Source organism: Equus asinus, chromosome 23 (genome assembly GCF_041296235.1).
Source record: "Equus asinus isolate D_3611 breed Donkey chromosome 23, EquAss-T2T_v2, whole genome shotgun sequence".
Lineage (NCBI taxonomy): Eukaryota > Metazoa > Chordata > Mammalia > Perissodactyla > Equidae > Equus > Equus asinus.
The window spans coordinates 30,608,553-30,627,542 of NC_091812.1; the positions used below are offsets into that span (position 1 = coordinate 30,608,553).

General features: G+C 41.0%; 2 protein-coding genes across 8 annotated transcripts in view; both read right to left on the reverse strand.

The window, feature by feature from the left end:
• Positions 1-3,930: 3,930 nt before the first annotated feature.
• C23H9orf40 (chromosome 23 C9orf40 homolog) lies at positions 3,931-11,057 on the reverse strand. The gene is made up of 2 exons (XM_044767630.2): positions 10,066-11,057; positions 3,931-5,566 (listed from the first exon to the last, which is right to left on the reverse strand). The coding sequence occupies exons 1-2, from the start codon at positions 10,492-10,494 to the stop codon at positions 5,408-5,410; spliced, it is 588 nt and encodes a 195-aa protein (XP_044623565.2). The 5' UTR covers positions 10,495-11,057; the 3' UTR covers positions 3,931-5,407.
• Positions 11,058-11,868: 811 nt separating this feature from the next.
• LOC123284727 (annexin A1-like) overlaps positions 11,869-18,990 on the reverse strand; it is an 85,679-nt gene continuing 78,557 nt past the window's right edge. For 5 of the 7 annotated variants that reach the window (XM_070495861.1, XM_070495862.1, XM_070495855.1 and 2 more), the window contains 2 exons: positions 15,171-15,505; positions 11,869-13,256 (listed from right to left, as the gene is read on the reverse strand). The gene's annotated coding sequence lies outside the window, so the exon portion shown is untranslated. Of the gene's footprint in view, positions 15,506-18,990 lie in introns of all 7 variants that reach the window. The other 2 variants (XM_070495852.1, XM_070495856.1) reach the window with 1 other exon arrangement.

An 18,990-nucleotide genomic window follows, 5' to 3' on the forward strand; every position in this document is an offset into this window, starting at 1 on the left:
ATAGTTTTATAATAAATTTGTATGAATTATAAATACATAAATAAAGAAGAAATTATATGTGTATCTGCCCATTAGTGCAAAAGAAAAACACCAGAACAAACCAGAAACTAATGAGATGGTTTATTTACAGGGTAAGTGGGAACAAAGTAAGAAAAACAGGAAATGAGAATGGGGTAGAAGTTAGAGGGACTGACATTTCTCTGATTATACATCTTTATATAGTTCTGTCTTGTAGAACCATATGACTGTCTTACCAATCTGTGAAATTAAAAAAACATAAAAGGAAAGTCAAAACTGAAACAGAAACAAATGAACCCAACTGTATTACAAATAATAACATAACCACTCTCAAGAGAGGGATGGAAAAAAGGAACCAAACTAATTAACTCTGGAAAACAATATTTTAATTGAATATCCAAAGGCTAAAGTCAAAAGTATATAATGATATTTTCCCAGTTTCCTCACTGTTGGAGAAAGGAGTTACTAATAAGAGGGAAGTAAGAATGAACCCTGTGGTGTTGGATTGGAAGTATCAGTATGAACTCATGTGTTTTTTAAAACATATATATATACAGATATAGATACAAGTATACAGATAGATATAGAAACACATATAGTTGTATACACAAACATCTATTTTATCATTCTGTCAGCTAAGAGGACCCAGAAGCAAAGATACCCAGTACCAACGAGCAGATCTTGCACCCAGACTCTCATTTCTAAATACCATTCTTCAATAAAGGAATCAGGGCTGGGGGAGAAATGATTCCAGGAATAGGGTGGAGAAATTACAAGAGAAACATCTGTGCCAGAACATCTTGTGTGAGAAGGTAAGAAGTGCTAAAAAAAAAAAAAAAGTTGGGATCTGTATTAGTTTTCTATTGCTGCATAATAAATTACCACAAACTTAGCAGCTTAAAAAAAAACCGTCAATTTATTAACTCACAGTTCTGTGGGTCAGAAGTCCAGCTTGACATGCAATGTTCTCTGTTCAGAATATCACAAAGCTGAAATCAAGGTTCCTGGCTTGTCAGGCTGTTTTCCTTCTGGAAGCTCTGGGGAAGAAGGCAGTTCCAAGTTCATTCAGGTTGTCGGCTGAGTTGAGATCCTTGAGGATGTAGGACTGAGGTCCTTGTTTCATTGCTGGTTGACCACTGGGACTCTCAGCCTCAGGAGGCTGCTCTCAGGTTCTTGTCACATGGCTCCTTCCAGAGTCAGAAGGAGAATTACTCTCATATTGATCCCTCCCATGCTTTGCACTTCTGTCTGTCTCTGACCTCATTACCCATATTTAAAGTGCTCACATGATTAGGTCAGGCCCACCTGAATCATCTCCCTGTCTCTGGTTCGGGACTTTAATCACATCTGCCAAATCTTTTCACTGTACCTAAATTAGTATTTGATTGAATAACTGAATGTTATACCAGGAGCTGGGAATCTCGGGGCCCATCTTAAAATTCGACCATATCAAACGCACACAAGATACAGCAATCAATAAATATAAATTTCTAGAATATTATTGTTTAGGTTTGTGCACTCCAGATAATAGCTGAAATTTTTTTTAAAGTGATCTTAATCAGAGTGTTTGCCTCAATTCACTTCAGGTATTGTCAGATATCACTAACAGTTAACTACCTATTGGTCTATGTATCTATTTATCTAGGTGAAAGATAGTGAAAAGATGCATTTCAAGTCTATAAAGGAAAAGAGATATTTATTTAGTGCCCACTATTGGTTCCCGACAGCCATCATGTCATTTCATCCCCATCCTGTTCCTCCAACATGTGTGCTGGTGTCCCCATTTTCTGAGGATGCCAAGTCTCAAAATGCCTAGTGAATAACAGTGTTGCACAGCTAGCACTGATTTACATCCATGAACCTTATAAATGCAAAAGTACACTGTCAATGTTAGCCAGTAAACAATGTTAAAAAAGGAGAAGGGCACAAGAGCCAACTTGAAGGGCCTCTCAATGGGTAAATTTGATATAATTTGTGTAACAATATAACAACAGTAACGGATTATAACTCATCAAGTAAAATATATACTCCTTAGTCTATAACGGTATAAATAATTGAATAAAGAAATGAGGGGGAAAGCAAAGCTCTTCCTTTACAGACTTCCAGTTAAATGTAGAAGGGATGATGGAAATAGAAAACTACCATTTGACATATAACAGAGCAATATTTCAGGCAAGAATCATCAATAAACCCTAAAAATTGTGGGTGGAATACAATGAGAAATGGGATAGTTATGTTGTCTCAAAGTATCTTCCCAGAAGATAATTACTTACAAGGGATAAAATAGTAACCTCACAACAGAGAAACCCGGCAGACACCACCTTAACCAAGTAATCAAAGTTACATCACCAATAATGAGACAAGTTGACATCCAGTGCCTCCTGGTATGATACACTAAAGGAGGATACAACATCACTTCCATGGAGTTCTTACCAAAATTTCTTAATTATGAGAAACATCAAACAAACCAAAATTGAGGGCCATTCTACAAAAGAACTAACCAGTACTCTTCAAAAAGTACCAAGGTCATGAAAGGCAAAGAAATTCTGAGGAATTTAGATTACAGAAGACTAAGGAGATACCACGACTAAATATACCAGGTGACGCTGGATTAAATCCTGAGCCAGAAAAAGGGTGTTAGTGAGACAATGGTGAACTGTGAATGAAGCCTATAGATTTTGCAGATTTTTTTAGGTTTTTGACACAGAGCCTTTAAAAAGTTGTCTGAAGTCACTCCATGTAAATTTGCCAAATTACCCTCAGGTAATTTCTAAATTAACTTTTTAAATGGAGTTATTTCATCTCTCTCTATATTCAGATATGTATATATATGTATGTATATACACACACAACTCAATGTATATATTCCACATATTCTACATATTCAATATAACTTACAGTAAATACATAACTATATAAAATATACCTTTAATAACAGCAAATGTTTTCCCTGAATCTTTACCTTACATTTTTAACACCTTTTGTTTTTTTAGGAAGATTAGCCCTGAGCTAATATTTGCCACCAATCCTCCTCTTTTTGCTGAGGACGATTGGCCCTGAGCTAACATCTCTGCCCATCTTCCCCTACTTTACATGTGGGATGCCTGCCACAGCATGGCTTGACAAGCAGTGCCATGCCCACACCCAGGATCCAACCCAGCCAACCCCAGGCCATGGAAGCTGAATGTGCGATCTTAACCGCTGAGCCACCAGGTTGGCCCCTTGTTTAATGTTTTTTGACCTACAATGATTGAAAAAGTTGTCCGAGCTACACTTTGAATCTCCCGTTCACTCAGACACTGCAACATGGTGTCCTATGAAATTTCTCATCAAATAACCACCTCTTATTGTTCATTTGGTGGGAATGTCTTAGTCTGTACAATACTATATAACAAATTTAACAAATTTCCAATGTTCTACTATTTGATCTCTGTAATGAACCTTTTGTATACACATCTTTGGGAAAATGGCCTAGTTTTGTAAGCTATATTCCTAGAAAATTGCTGGCATTAGCTTCCCATCAACAGATATGAATGCCCATTCACTTGTTCATGCAATACTTACTGACTGTCTACTATGTGACAGGTACTGTTGAGGGCACTAAGAAGAGCAGTGAACAAAAATGGACACGTTCCTACCCTAAGGGCAAACAGAAGAGGGGAAGAAAGTTTGCCACTTTATTTTTTTCCACAGTACTTTAACTGCTTCTCCCACTAGCTTGCTATCCTTGCTATTTCTTCCATTCCAATCATTATCCTGAAACTTAGAGTAGCAATTTAAAGTAGAATGAAGTACAACTATAGGAAGCACGTTTATTCTAATTATTTTTTTGTTGCTACAATAAAGTTATTATGAGACTTCAGATGATGTGGGTAAAGTACTTAGTACATTGCTTGACAATAAACAGTCTCTCTGAGGTAGATGCTATTTATTGTTTCTCATTTTATAAGTGAGGAACCTGGGGCTTGAATATGAAAAATAATTTGTTAATGTTACATAGGTAGAAAGTGGCAGTACAAGACTTTGAACCATGTCTTACTCCAAAGCCTTAACTCTTAACCACAGCAATATACAGTTTGCCTTCTATTCTAGAATGTACTTATTAACATCAATCCATACTTGAAATCTGCAGTACACACAAAACATTGGGGTTTTTTTTTTTCTCATTGGCATTTATCATCCTTCCTGAATTCTGGATCTAATGTCATTAGCAACAAAAATATATAAGCAAGGATGAATTACTCAATTACAAAGTCAACATTCTGATGCAGGACAAAAGTTAATTAACATAATCATTGAAACTCATATAACTCAAACGGCTTACTTTATTTAACAATGAAACAGTAATAACAGCACAATAATTTAGTTGTAATAAAGACATCAACAGAGCAAAATAAAAACAAAGCTTCAGTTCAAATTAGTTATCTCCTTTAAACAGGAAAAACTACCATTATTAGTCTAATGGTTCTCAAACTTTTCTGCACATTTGAGGAATGGGGGTAAGGAGGCAGATTGGTGCTTAAAAAAATAGGTCCAAGGCCCACCTCAGAACAATTATAAATGAGAATCTCTCAAGAGTAGAGCCCAGGGCAAATATTTCTGAAGTGTTGTCAGTGTTGAGAACTGTAAGTCTAAAGTAATAAACAATAAAAATCATGCTCTCAAAGCAATTCAAAACCAAGAAATTAAGAAATATGATAAATTCCCTTCCTCTTATCCTGGGAAAAGCAGGAGTGAAGAACCTACTCATTTTTCATTGGTCTTTATCCGTTTTTGATTGCCCCAAGTAGAGTTTAACAAATATCAAATATTGGAAGTCATGCAAACATGCTACCAAATTGAAATTCTCACTTTACATTTAGAAAGCTCTTTTAAAACAACACTGGCTTTCAGAAACAATCTCCCACATTTTAAGTTTGCATAGATGTTTAAGTCAGCTATTTGTTCAACTAAGAGTCAATAAAATATATTAGAAAGCACTTATTAATAACAGTTATTATAAAACAATATTCATTTCATGTACCACTAATTAACTTTTTGGTGCAGACAAGAGGAATATTTGAGTGTTTCCCACCTGTTTCTAAAATTATCAGACTTCCTTTTTATAAGATCAGTATCTTCAAATTTAGAATCTAAACCTAAGTTTTTCTTTAAGAACGCATACACAAAATACTTCCCCTCTCACTACACTGCGTCCTTGACAAATCCCTGTTAGGAGGTTCAGTAGTGACTGAAGGCATTTCTCTTTAAAACAACTTTTCCTCATTTCTCAGGTTTGGGAATGATATCACACCAAGTATGGAAAATAACTTTCTTCCTTAAGAATACATAAATTCACTTAGAGATGTCTCCTCAGATTCAGAAAAGCCCATTTCTTCAGCTCCTTCTGTCAGGACTCCATGTCAACCTCAACCACTTCATTCTTGCCCTGAAGCATTGCTTCTGTAAGGTTGTCTTCACTTACATCTTCAATGTCTGCCAGATCAATAGGTGGTAAAGGATTCCTCCAGTACTGGAAGGTGTTGTACTGCCAAAATTCTTCATCGAGCTTCAGGGAAAAAAAGAGAGAGATCAAAGTACATCAATGGTTTAGAAAAAGTTAAGTTTCCTCAGGAAACAAATTTTCTTCTGTTTTAAAAGCAAACTCACGTAAGATTTTGCAGTCTTTTACTTTGGATCTTCAAAAAAATACACATTTTTAATTCTGCCTAATCAAAGAACCACATGGACTGAGTCAAAACTGTACATTTTCATATTCATGGATTTATGAAAGCATTCCCTATTAGTTGTTTAAATTTAAAAGAATTTCCTCCAAGAGCATCTCTTTCCACAATTCTCTTCCATTTTTCAACCAAAGAAAATGTCTGAAAACAGTCTTAAAATTTTTTACCTTTTAGCGAAAACAATTTATTCAAAAAATATACACACTTTAAAAGTTATTCATGGTCTTTTTCCTAAGGTTTGGTATTTTAAGGGATTGATTTTACATAGGCTAAATATAAACAAGGTAAATAGCAAGAAAACCTTAAACTGATCATTTTAGTAAAGATACCATTTGGTTCCAGATATGACTTTTAAATCAGTATACCAAAATTGATAAAACCTAGTGTGTGCTGGCCCCTTGAAATTCAACAGCTTACTCTGAACGGCTATAAAATTGTTTTAAGTAACTATGAAGTGAAGATGATGTTACAATGAAGTTCAAAATTGGCATCGAATTTCAAAAGCATCCCCAAAATACTTTGTACAAAGGAAGCAGCACTGGAATTATATACAGGCTTCCAAAGTGACTATTTTGAAGGTTAACACCCTTCCCAGATGGATATATTTATCTTTATCTATTCTACGTCATGTTCTTACTTTAGGCGCATACTTGCTATAACAGTGCTATCCAACAGACATAATAGGAGCCATATATGTAATTTAAAATTTTCGGGGCCGGCTCCGTGGCTGAGTGGTTAAGTTCGCGCCCTCTGCTGCGGCAGCCCAGGGTTCGGATCCTGGGCTCAGACATAGCACCGCTCGTCAGGCCACGGTGAGGTGGCGCCCCACATCCCACTAGAAGGACCTGCAACTAAGATATACAACTATGTATGGGGGCAGTTTGGGAAGATAAAGCAGAAAAAAAAAATTTCTACTAATCACAACAAAAAAGTAGAAATAGGTGAAATTAATCAATATTTTATTTGACCTAATAAGCCCCCAATATTATCCTTTTCATATGCACTCAATATTAGAAAAAATTGAGATATTTTACATTTTTTATCATATTAAGTTTTCAAAATCTGGCAGGTATTTTACCCTTCCAGTACTATTCATAGTAGCCACATGTCAACACTCAATAGCCACACGTGGCTAGTGGCTACTTTACTGGTGAGTACAGGTCCATAAAGGAAATCACATTAAAAAGTTCATTTAGGGGTCAGCCTGGCAGCATAGAAGTTAATTTCACATGCTCTGCTTCAGTGGCCCGGAATTCACAGGTTCGGATCCTGGGCGCTGATGGAGCACTGCTCATTAAGCCACACTGTGGCAGCATCCCACATAAAATAGAGGAAGATTGGCACAGAGGTTAGCTCAGCAAGAATCTTCCTCAAGCAAAAAGAGGAAGACTGGCAACAGATACTAGCTTAAGGCCAATCTTCCTCACAAAAAAAAGTTGTCCATTCAGAGACTTAGACTCTAAGGCTTAAAGAATTAAGAGTCTCTTTGGAATTTCTTGTGATAAAAATGTAATCATTCAATGTAAGGCAAGAAAAATTTTATCTTAATAAGCAAACAGTTAAAAACAAGGATCTATTTCTCTGCCTTTTGGAAAAATCTATTGATCAAATTATCTACTTATAAACATGGGCCTAAAATGGGTCCTTTAATAACATCAGTATAACCCAGTAGCTAAGAGCAGAAACTTTGCCACCAGACAGATCTGGGTTTGCATGATAACTCTACCACCCACTAACTCTGCTCTTGACCTTAGTCTGTTTCTTCATCAGCAAAATGTAGGACTGTTGTAATTGTTCAATATTGCTAGGTATTGTATCCCAAGAGGCCTATGAACCATTAACTTCTTCCTAGTAGTAGAAAAACATTTCTCTTACTTTCTATTTAAAATATCTAACAGTAAGGGTCAGCACTGGCAGAGCAATGAATCTGCATAAAGTGACACTAACATGAGAAAATACATGAATATTTAATTACACAATACCTAGTTTAAACTCTCTAGTAAAAAAAAAACATCTGAAACAACTCAGGAAATACTCTGAGGTTCTAGGACAGAAAAGAGGTACCATTATTCTGCCTAGATGGCATCCTCAATATAGAAATAAAGAAGATAATTGAGAAAAAAAATTTCCTAAATGCAATCCCAAGGGTGAGGGCAGGTACTTAAGTTCTATTCTGAGCCTAACAGGAACCAGGTAGACAATTACTTCATGAACTGATAGCCTTTTAACTTCTCCATGTTTTTGTTATACCCTGTTTTCCCTTAGCTATAAAACCTTTAAAACAAAAAATCTGTGTCTCTGGAAAAAGGAAGAGGGAAGCTGAAGAAAACATGTCCCTCTCCGAAGTCTGCAGAAGAGAACCAGCTTAAAGAACAAAACAAAGAAAAGGAGGAAAGATGAGGGTTCCTGGGCTTTTGCCAAAAGAAAAGAGAACAGGGGACTAGTTTTGGTGAAGAAGGAAGCGCTAGTGGCAAGCCTATTCCTTGCCATGGGCTTGTAGTGACTACAGGAAGGAGAACTGACAGAGGCGGTCGCTGCTGTGAAAAAGATACAGGTGTGTCTCGATTCTCAGCAGGCATCCTTGTCAGTCTACTAAAAATTTCTCCTCTTTTGCCTACCTGCCATTTCCGTATTTCCCTCTTATCAATCTGTGGCATACTGCAGTCAGTATATGCTGGTAGGAAAGACAAGCCTATGTAGGGGTGGGGTACCAAAAATGGTAGGAAAAGAAAAGTTTTCAAGCCACAGAGTACTTATCTCCACATCAAATAGGTCTGGATGACTATCATTCTGTATTTTAGCTTTTTATTTTTTGTTTCCTTTAGGTTTTGCACATTCACACCAGACACGATTTAACCAGAAATTCTAATTCTTTATTCTACTTTTAGAACATAAATGCCATCATTCAGTTTTAAGTAAGCGGATTTTGAACATCTAAAAGCAATTCGAAGAAAAAACTCTAAATAAGGCTGTTTTCTAAATTCCAAGAAAACTGGGGGTAGAAATATTTACAATTTATAATCTAATCTAGAAATGCCCATCATGATGATTATGTTTAAAAAAAAGTTTCTGACAACCACAGAAAAAAGATCTTTCCCAATTACAAAATTCTCATTTTATTGGGTTTGTCACCAAGAACAAGTCATGCCAAAAGTACCTCAACTCTTTTTGTTTTTTGGCAAAGTATTTGATAAATTCTGCATGAGATACTTAAGACAACGGAGAAATGTAGAGTGGATGCTGCGACGTAGTGGTTGAAGCGAGTGTGAATTCTGAGGCCTACATTTGGTTCTTCTATCCCCAGAGCTCCTGGCAAGTCAGCCAAGAACTGCCAAACAGCAGCCTGAATTCCTAAGTCTAAGACAAAGACGTCCAATAAATACATAAGGCCGGCCACAAACATAATTTTAAATTTTCTAGTGTCATACGAAAAAAGCAAAATAGGTGAAATGAACTTTAGTATATTTTATTCAATCCATTATCTCCCAGTTATTTCAACACGTAATCAATATAAAATTTTTGGAGACCTTCGAAATCCAGAGTATTTCACAACTGACAGCACATCTCCATTTTAACGGGTCACCTTTCAAGTGTTCCGTTGTCTCACGTGGCTAGTGGCGGCCATACTCAACAGCGCAGATCGTCTTATGTGCAGAGATGGGGCAGGCTCGTTTCCCAAGGAATAGAAACTCTCCAATGAGCCTCATATATGCCTTACCTTAGGGCCCAAATTAATTTTCAGCAACAACCCTTTTGCATAGGATCAGATTTAGTACTGTGAGTTAAAAATGCCTTTTCTCAAGATACGGAGGCCCTTCCTCTCTACCGAAAGAGCTGTACCAGGCCTACAGGACGTCCAACTGACGGCCACCACATTAGTCACCCGCTTTGTATCACGAATTCTGGAAAACTCATCGTTAAACCATGGAAGGCGCGCTCGCTCCCTCTCGCTCCGACGTTCGTCGTTGAGCGGAACCTAGGCGGTTCTCGGTCAACGTCTTCGCCGCGCTCCCGCTTCCCTCTGACGCCGCCCGGCGCGGAGGCTGCGAAGCCCCTTCTACCTCACCCGACGGCCCGCTGCCCCCAGTTCGGGGAAGTACTCCCAGGCCGGCGGACCTTCCCAAAACGCTGCCGAGGGTGGGTGGGCTGTGCGGCCCCCGGTGTGTGGCCTGGGAGCCGGTGGCTATTGCTGCAGCGGGGACCCCGGCTTTTCGCCTTTTGGGACGTTTGGACGAACACGGGTCTAGACGGTGATGACCTGTCCCTCCTGGGGCGCGCAGGGTGACCCCTCCTCCCCTCACCCCGTCCGCCCCCAGCCCCCTACCTGGCCCGGGGCGGCCCCCCAGTCTTCCTGCGGGGGCTCTGCTCGCCCCGCCCCGTCGTCGCCACTGCCCCTCGGGGGCCGGGCGCGCCCGGGCTCCTCCCCCGACCCGCGGGGCCGCCCGGGCGGCTGCAGCAGCGGCGGCTCGCCAGTCTCCAGGCCGCGGCCCTCACGCTCCGCGCCGCCCGGAGCGCGCGGGGCCCCGCCGTCGCGGCGCTTGCTGGGCGAAGCCAAAGGCTCAGTCATGGCCCCCGCGTCGATTTTGCGCTTTCGGGGCAGCTCCGGGACGCCGAGGGGCTGCCCGGGATGCGAGGTCCCCGGCGGCGGGATCCAGAGCGGCGGCGGCGGCGGCCCCTCCGGGAAGTCGCAGAGCAGAAGCCGCTTCCAAGGCACGTGGAACCTGAGCGGCTCGGCCGCACGCCGTTTGGCCATGGGCCCCGGAGGCTCGGGCGGAGCCCGCCGGGCGCGGGAGGCCGAGCGCAGCTCGCTGCGAGGGCGGAGCGCGCGCGAGGGCGAGAACCGCGGCGGGGCGAGGCAGCGGCTGGAGACAGCGGAGAGGCGGGGCGGCCGGCCGGCACGCGCTGCCCTCGCCCTCGCCCAGGTGCCGCCGGACGTTGGGGAGCACCCGCGAAGCGGCGGAGATTCGAACCTGCGCACTAATGTGCGCGCGCGCACTCGCGCCGGCCAGGCGGAGCCGCTGGTTGGTGGAGGCTCGCGCGGCGCGCTCCCGGACGCCCCCGTGGCCGGAAGTGCGCGTCCCGCGGGGAGGCGAGAAGCCTGTGGCGGGTTTGTTAAAGGCCCAGTCGGGTTGCCCGCGGAGGGCGTGACCTTGTTTTTTCAGGGCCGGGGCGGGGGTTGTGCAAATCTCGAGCTTGGTAATGCGGTGTAGACTTAAAACCTTTAAAATATGTAAATATTCCCTTGCTAGAGTCAGTGGCCACGGGGACGCCACCGGGTGGTGAAAACATTGTACAAACTTCTAATAAACTAGTGTTAAGAGGCTCTAGCGCTGCTAAGTGATTATTTGAGACTCTGCTGAACGGCAGACTGGGCTGAGGGAAGTAGCGAAAGGCAGCACGTGAAAACAAAAACACCAGCGAAGCGGATGTTTTGCAGTGGCTGCTCTGGAAAGTGAAGTAGGCACCACATTCCTCAAAGATTTTTTGATTAAAAATTCATTGATGAAGTTGAAGAGAAGATGTGTAGCTCATCTAGAAAAGCTCATCCAAGAGCTAAGCCTGAGGCCCACCTCTTTTCTTTTCCAACTGAAACCTAAAATTTGTGTGGCTCTTAAATTATGTGGGAAGCGCCGAGTTCTCTGCTTACTTTTTGCGGGGACCAGAAGCGAGATTCCAAGACCTTCCTTACAGCAAAATTGTGTGTATTGTCAAGCAAAATGAGGAGCGTATTACAGCAGTGTATTTACTATAGCTTATATTTTAATAGCCAATAAAGGCAATAACCAAGTAAAAAAAAAATGTGAAACAAAATTATGTATAAGTGCTTTGAAGGGAGAAACTACCATGATCTTCTAGAGAAAAAGTGTGCAAGGAAGATAATTGTCATGTAACTAGTAGGTAGTACCTATATATTAATTACCCCACACCCAAACACCTCAAGATTATTGCGAGAGGATAAGGCAACTACTTAACTCATTAATAAGCACAGAAATACTACAAGTTAGAGTAGTAGACAATAGCTTTTCTGTTTGATCTTTCTCTTCCCCCTTGTTTGAAACTGATAGCCCATCTGTCTCAAACAGATGAAGAGTTTGCCATTTTCAAACCAGTGATATAGATCAGACATGAAAGAGCTTAATTTTATTCAAAAGGTTTTGAGGGTATCCGGCAGAAAAAGGATAAAAGTACATTTTAGCAAATACAGGTTCATTCCTAACTACAGAATCTTTTTTCCAAATTGTGAAATTTATCGTATTTACAAAAGGTTGTATAAAACATACGCAGTTAAAAGAATAATAGCAAGGAGCTGACCCCGTGGCCAAGTGGTTAAGTTCGTGCACTCCGCTGCAGGCGGCCCAGTGTTTCGTTGGTTCGTATCCTGGGCGTGGACATGGCACTACTCATCAAACCATGCTGAGGCAGCGTCCCACATGCCACAACTAGAAGGACCCACAATGAAGAATATACAACTATGTACTGGAGGGCTTTGGGGAGAAAAAGGAAAAAATAAAATCTTAAAAAAAAAAAGAATAATAGCAAGATACTCAGCACTCAGTTTCAGATATAGAATATTACTAGGACCAGAACATGACAAGGTCCCTATATGCCCCTTCCTCCACGCCAGGTAACTACTATTTTGAATTTTGAGTTAACCATTCTTGTTTTTCTTTGTAATTTCCCCATCTGTGTATGCATTCCTATGTAACATTTTTAGTTGTGCTGGTTTTTTAGGAGTATTATTGAGGCCTAATTGACATAAATTAAACTGCTTAAGTGTTTGCTGAATTTTGACATATGTATACCACTGTGAAATGTTTTATAACCATAATTAAGATAAGGTACATATCCATCACCCCCAAAAGTTTCCTCTTGCCCTTTTGTGATCCCTCCCTCTTCCCCAGCAATGTAACCTTCTCCCCAAAAACGTAACCACTGCTTTACTTTCTATCAGTATACGGTTTCAAGGAATAAGAGGCATAAACTGCAAAAGAAGCAAAAAGTTTATTTGAGGGTCTCAAGAACTGTAACTCAAGAGACACAGATTTGAGTAGAAGCCCAAATGTGCTCCTAGGAAGACAAAAGGAGACAGGCTTACAAAAGTTTACACTGAACAGCTAATGACTCGTTCTGGCATGGGGCAAGCTGGCTTGCTAGCACAGTTGGTCCTCATCTAGGCAGACTGTCTCTTCTTGGAATGAAGAAGTGCTTCAAGATGTGACCTCTGGTGTCAGGTAAAGTTCAAAAGTTCACTTAGTTAACATCTGGTGGTGGATGTGGTATGTGTGCATAAGCCGCACTTCCTTAATGGCCTCCCAGCTCCATTTTAGAAGACTTGACATATGTTACTTCATTTTGTTATTGTCATCCATATTTTCCCCTTTTGAGCAAGATCTTTCAGCAGAAAGGATATATATATATCCCTCATCACCAGGAAGGCTCATTCCCAGGAAGTCATGTCCCATGTAGTGGGGAAAGCGAGATGCTCAATCATCAGTAGGAGTAATGCAGCCACATCTGAGAAATAAGGAGGTGGTCAGGAAATGAGACTTAGACAGATCTGGAAAAGGTATCAAGTCCTTTGTTCAGAATTGCAAAATTGGTCAGTCATCTCAAGCCACTGAGCAATCATCGCTCTAGCAGTAGAAACAGACATGCAGTATCATGAAATACAAATCATTAGCTGTTTAAAGGCAGCAAAGACTGAACAAACCAGAATGATAATCATTAGTAAGGCTTGGAACCCTGATCTCAGAATAGCTCTGAGCCCAGAGGGTAACCAACTAAACAGGTGAAAGTGGTCCAGGAGGCCAGTAGTATGACCTTTATCACTAAGGAGATTTATATTATCTTTTATGACCTTTAGTTCTTGTTTTATGAGACTAGATTCATTTACATAGAAACAACATTCCTCTCCCATTAGTGTGCAGGTACCCCCTTGTTGAACAGTTAGGATGTCAAGAGCCCTTCAGTTTTGAAGGACCACCTCTGCCAGACTATCTGTTTGGCCCTGAAGATATTCGATAGCTTGTTGGGTGACCTTGAAGGTGGAAGCCATCGTGAGGGAAAGATTGCTGATGACCTTTTCAAGGGCACTAACTCCACAGGTGGGAAATAATGTTCTAGCAAAGGCATACCCCAACCCTGTGTCATCTACAATAGGGTTATATGTGGGGAGTCCCTGAAAGGCATAATTCCTTTTAGCTCTTTTAAGCTGATAGGAGACTGAGTCAAGGTTTGGTATGTATGCAGTAGAAGGAAGCTTTTTTCTGACTGCAGCATCTGGAGCGAGTGCTACTACCCTGCAGCATCCCTTCCAGGAGGTAGGGAGAATGGAGAAAATACTGGAGCTGCATAGGAAGAAATATCCAGAATTCTCAAGGGATGGCTTAAGTGGGCCCATGCACCCAAACCTTGTTACGCTCAAAGAAGGAATCTTGTGGTCATAGAGGTAGTCATTTTCACAAAGGATGAAATAATCAGGACTGTATCAACAGAGGTTCCTATAAACTTGGAGTAGAAAATGAGATTGATTTGGGTTGGTCAAGTTTTGTTGAAGGTCGATGATTAGGGTTACTATAGGTTCCACTTAGTTTCCAACATTCTCCTGATTTCTGTTCTATAACCCAATGAGTGCTGGTTAAAGGGAGCATGTAGGCATCCCAATTGCCAGTTCCATTGCATTGAGAGCTCCCACCATACAGACACATTGAAGGATGTAACATCATAATAGTTTTCTGAACCCCAGCAAGGTGTGAATTCACGGTCAATGGAAACATAGAGAAGGGTAAAATTACAGATATTAAGTGGTAAGTAGCCCAGAGTTTTCCAAGTGCCATTTACATTTTTAGTACATAAGGAAAGATTATGGATGAGTACCCAAATTCACGTGAGAGAAAAGCCACAGTGAACTAGAGGTAGCCAATGAAATGAAGTGATATCTGGTGCACATCTTCTAAAGGTAAACTGATAGGTGGTTTCAAAAAGGCCATAAGAAAAGCCTACATGCCTCCCAGTTACATTTCTCCAGCCTTCTAAGGATAGAGGCCATGCCACTAGTTCAGGAACATCATGAGTATGGTGTGCCCTTGTGCATATCCAACAGTTGGTAAGGTTGGCCAAATTCTTAGCAAGTTTTTGCAGAGTCAGGATGAAAGGATGAGATAAGGTGGTGCAAGGTAGGCTGCAACTTATCATCATAAATACCATTAAGGCAGCTTTCATCCAGATCTCAGACACTGTGGTCGCCAATTAATTGGTGACCTAATTAAACAAATTTAGATGGCTATAATGGAAGGGTTATTAAGAATAGAGAATATTTCACCATCAATGTAGGATTCCCACAGTATGAAGACGGACAAAAAGCATTAAAATTCCTAGGAGAAAAAAAAAATGCCAAAAAGTTCAGCTAAGTCAGGCATGGATACTGGCCTGGTCTGGATTCTTGGGACAGCTGTCAGCTCCAGATGTTGTCTGCTTCTTATCCAGGTGGAGAGCAGCAGGAGATACCTTTAATTTGAGGTCTCCAATGGGTTGAGAAGTCCAATCAGGTGAGAGTGCCTTTTTATGGGAAACATGCATCCATGAGTCAATGCCCTTAAGTTTGGCTGGACAAGGATTGGTCAACAATACCCGGGATGGCCCTTTCCATTGCAGTTGTAGGGCCTCTTTGTGAAGGTGTCTCTTCCAGTAGACAGAGTCTCCTGGTTGAAGGTTGTGGTGATGTGCATCTTCATCTCCCAGGAGTATGCTGTGAAAACATTGTTCTACAGGGTAGAATAGGGTAGTGTTAGGTTTAAGAGCCTTAGTGAGCTCCCTGAAATAGGTCAAAATATCTCCCTTAAGTAAAACAAGTTTGTATAGTCCTTCATCTAGTCTCAAAGGTCATCCTGTGATGATTTCAAATGGGGAAAGTTTATGTTTTCTGAAAGGTGTAGACCTAAGGTTGAGCAATACCAAGGGCAGGGCTTTTGGCCATGGGAGATTAAAAGATTCTATGAATTTGGCCAGTTGGGTTTTTATGATCCCATTAGTTCCTTCAACAAGACCACAATATTGGGGGTGATAGGCACAACAAAAGTGCTTCAGGATGGGGCATATTTTACATACAGGTTGTATGATTTGGCCTGTAAAATGAGTTCCTCAATCACTGTGAAGCTCCAAGGGAACACCCCAAGTAGGCATAATCTTTTCTAGGAGTACGCAATTACGGTATGAGCCGTTGCCCTGCAACATGGGAATGCTTCAGTCTAGTGGGAGAACATGCATACCACTAATAAAACATATTTATATCCTTGAGATGGCGGCAGTTGGATTTCAACTGCCATATCTTGAAGGGTCCAGACAGTAAATGGAAATAGTCCAAGAAACTGTGGATGGACTTTCAGGGTTATATTTGGGACATATATGGCATCTTTGATAAACCTTTGAAGCCATTTTAGGTGATGGTTTCCAATAATATTGTTTCCTCCAAGTACCATCTTATCAGTATTTCAATGAGTTAAATCATGAACATAGCTTAGAGGATGTTCCTGACGTGATCAGAGAGGACAGGATGGCCATTAGGACAGTACCATAAATTTCTCCTTCCTTCAAATGTGCAACCCTGTTCTGCCAATTTTTTCTTTTCCTGTTTAGGAACCAAATGTTATGCTTCCATAAGTTTATTTTTAAATCTCTGAAAAGATCAGAGGGTAATTTTGGTTTTAGGACAAATTCAAAAGAGGTTTATAATTCTGAAGGGCCACTTTTTGCTGCTGAATCAGCAAAATGATTACCTTTACTTCCCTCCGTGTTCGCCTTAGAATGTCCAGGAATCTTTATCACTGCTAAAGATCTCAGTTTCTGAATAGCAGCTAAAAGATCTAACACACAAGAACTTTTTTTTAATACTTTGACCTATAGAGATCAAAAATTCTCTTTATTTCCAAAGCATGCCAAAATCATGGGTTACCCTGAAAGCATATCTGCTGTCTGTATTCCCTTCAGCCAGACAACAGGCTTGAGTTAGGGCCACAGTTCAGCCTCTTGTGCAGAGGTAGCCAGTGGCAAAGGACCAGCCTCTACTGTTTCCAGTAAAGACAGAACTGCATAACCTGCTTTATATTTACTAGTTTCATCTTTCATATAATATCCATCAGTAAACCAAATTATGTCAGCATTTTCAATCAAAGTTTCTTGTAAATCTGATCTGAGAACTAGCAATTGATCTGTCAAGGTAATACACTTGTGAGGTGTGTCATTAGAAGGCAGTGGAAGGAGGCAGGGTTGAGACAATGACAGTAATAGTGACGTTAGGTGAGGATAGAAGGAGAAACTCTAGGAGCTTAATCTGCTTGCAGAGAGGTGTTGAGTATAATGGGAATTAAGGAGGACTTCCACTGAGTGAGGTACATAAATGGTCAGAGAAGAGCCCATGACAGTTCTTCGGCAGTTCTAAGAAGAGCTGTAGTCACAGCAATGGCTCTCATGCAGGGAGGTACTCCCTTAGATACTGGGTCTGATTGTTGACTGTAATAGCCTATGTTGTCGTCCATGTTGTTGGGTAAGGACACCCAGTGCATTTCCTTCCTTCTCATGAATGAAAAGGAAAAAGGACAATTTGTAGTTAGGATGTCCTAAGGCTGGATGTCAAGGAGACCTTGCCTAATGGTCTCAAAGGCCTTTTGATTTTCTTCAGTCCAGTTGAGGGGTTCTGGTTGCTCAACCCCAAGCAGAGAATATAAACATTGAGCTGTCATTGAGAAATTAGGGACCCAGTTTCTATAATAACCAGCCAATCCTAAAAATACCCTCAATTGTCTTTTGGTAGGGGGAACAGGGAAAGGATTTCTTTTATTCTATCTGGGTCAAGCATTAACCCCTTGGTTAGATATCAGGTGTCCCAAATATTTAACTTGGGGCTAACTGAATTGCAGTTTCTCTTTAGAGACGTTATGTCCCTGAGAAGCAAGTTCCCTTTAGATGCCTCTTTTGATGGCAAGCAAAGGAGGAAGTCATCCATATATTATAATAAAGTGGGATGTTCTGAAAAGGTTACATCTGCTATATCTGCCTTTAAAATTTGAGAGAAGTTGGTTGGGCTTTCAGTGTAGCCTTGAGGCATGACTCTCCATGTGTATTGCTGTCCACCTCAAGTGAAGGCAAATAAAAACTGGCTATCAGGATCTACAGGAATGCCAGAGAAGGCACCACAAAGGTCTATAACTGTAAAGAACTTGCTATTTGGAGAAAGAGCAGACAGTAAGGTATGAGGGTTGGGGACAACAGGGTGCCTGGGTATTAAAATGTTATTGATGGCTCTCAAATCTTGTACAAATCTGCATCCTTTTCCATGAGGTTTATGTACAGGAAGGATGGGAGAATTGCAAGGACTTGTGCGGGGAATAATGAGCCTCTGTTTTATATATTCTTCATAATGCCTTTAATTGCTTCTGCATGCCAGGATCCACTTCAATTTTTACTGTAATGGCAGAGTGAATACAGCCAATATCCACAGAGCTTTTTGACCTGAGGCAGTCAGGAACAGCATCTAAGATAGGATTCTGCTGCTCTTTGACTTGAATAGGTAAGAGAGAGATGGAAACCATTACAGAGTCAGAATTATCCAAAGAAGAACAGTTAAGGTTAAGGTCTCTTAATTCAAGAAATATTTCCCCCTTTGGGGAGAAAGAGCTGTGGGCTTCATAAGTTTCAAGGAAATCTCTCCCACGGAAATGTACGGGGCAGAGTGGACCACAAAAAATGGGCGAGATCCTGATATTGAGCCTAACTGAAAGGAATTTGGAGTGACTTAAAAACAGTCATGGGGCAACTGGATACCCCTACGATGTGTATAATTTCTGAACTCTAAGAAAGGGGACAAGAAAGGCTGGTGAGGTTGAGGACCAATAACGTGGCCCTCTATCAATAAGGGCTTTGGTGACCTCATCTCCAATAATTAAATCAGTTTCCCCTAAGGAATTGGCTCGGAGAAAAGGAAATGTCCCCTTTAACTCCTCAGAGCAGCCCTATTATTGAAATGACTGTAAGGCTCTCCCTTTTGGAAAAGATGGTCGAAACTGAGATTCTTGGCAGGGGGCCTGATTTTTCCTTTTTAGAATATAATGATCTTTTCTGCAATGGCCTGGTGTTTTACAGTAATTACGAACACCCTTCACAGGAGTGCTATTGGTCTGAGGAGGCTTGTGTGTTAGTTGCTACATCTGAACCTGCATGATTTGTGCGGCCTGGACTTGAATGTCTAAGGCTT

What these genes read in the sequence shown, in the direction of transcription:
- C23H9orf40 (XM_044767630.2), bottom strand. Translation starts at nt 10,494, where the DNA reads ATGGCCAAACGGCGTGCGGCCGAGCCGCTCAGGTTCCACGTGCCTTGG. An exon ending in GGGGGGCCGCCCCGGGCCAG is followed by an intron (nt 5,567 to 10,065) that starts GTAGGGGGCTGG and finishes TTTTCCCTGAAG; the next exon opens with CTCGATGAAGAATTTTGGCA.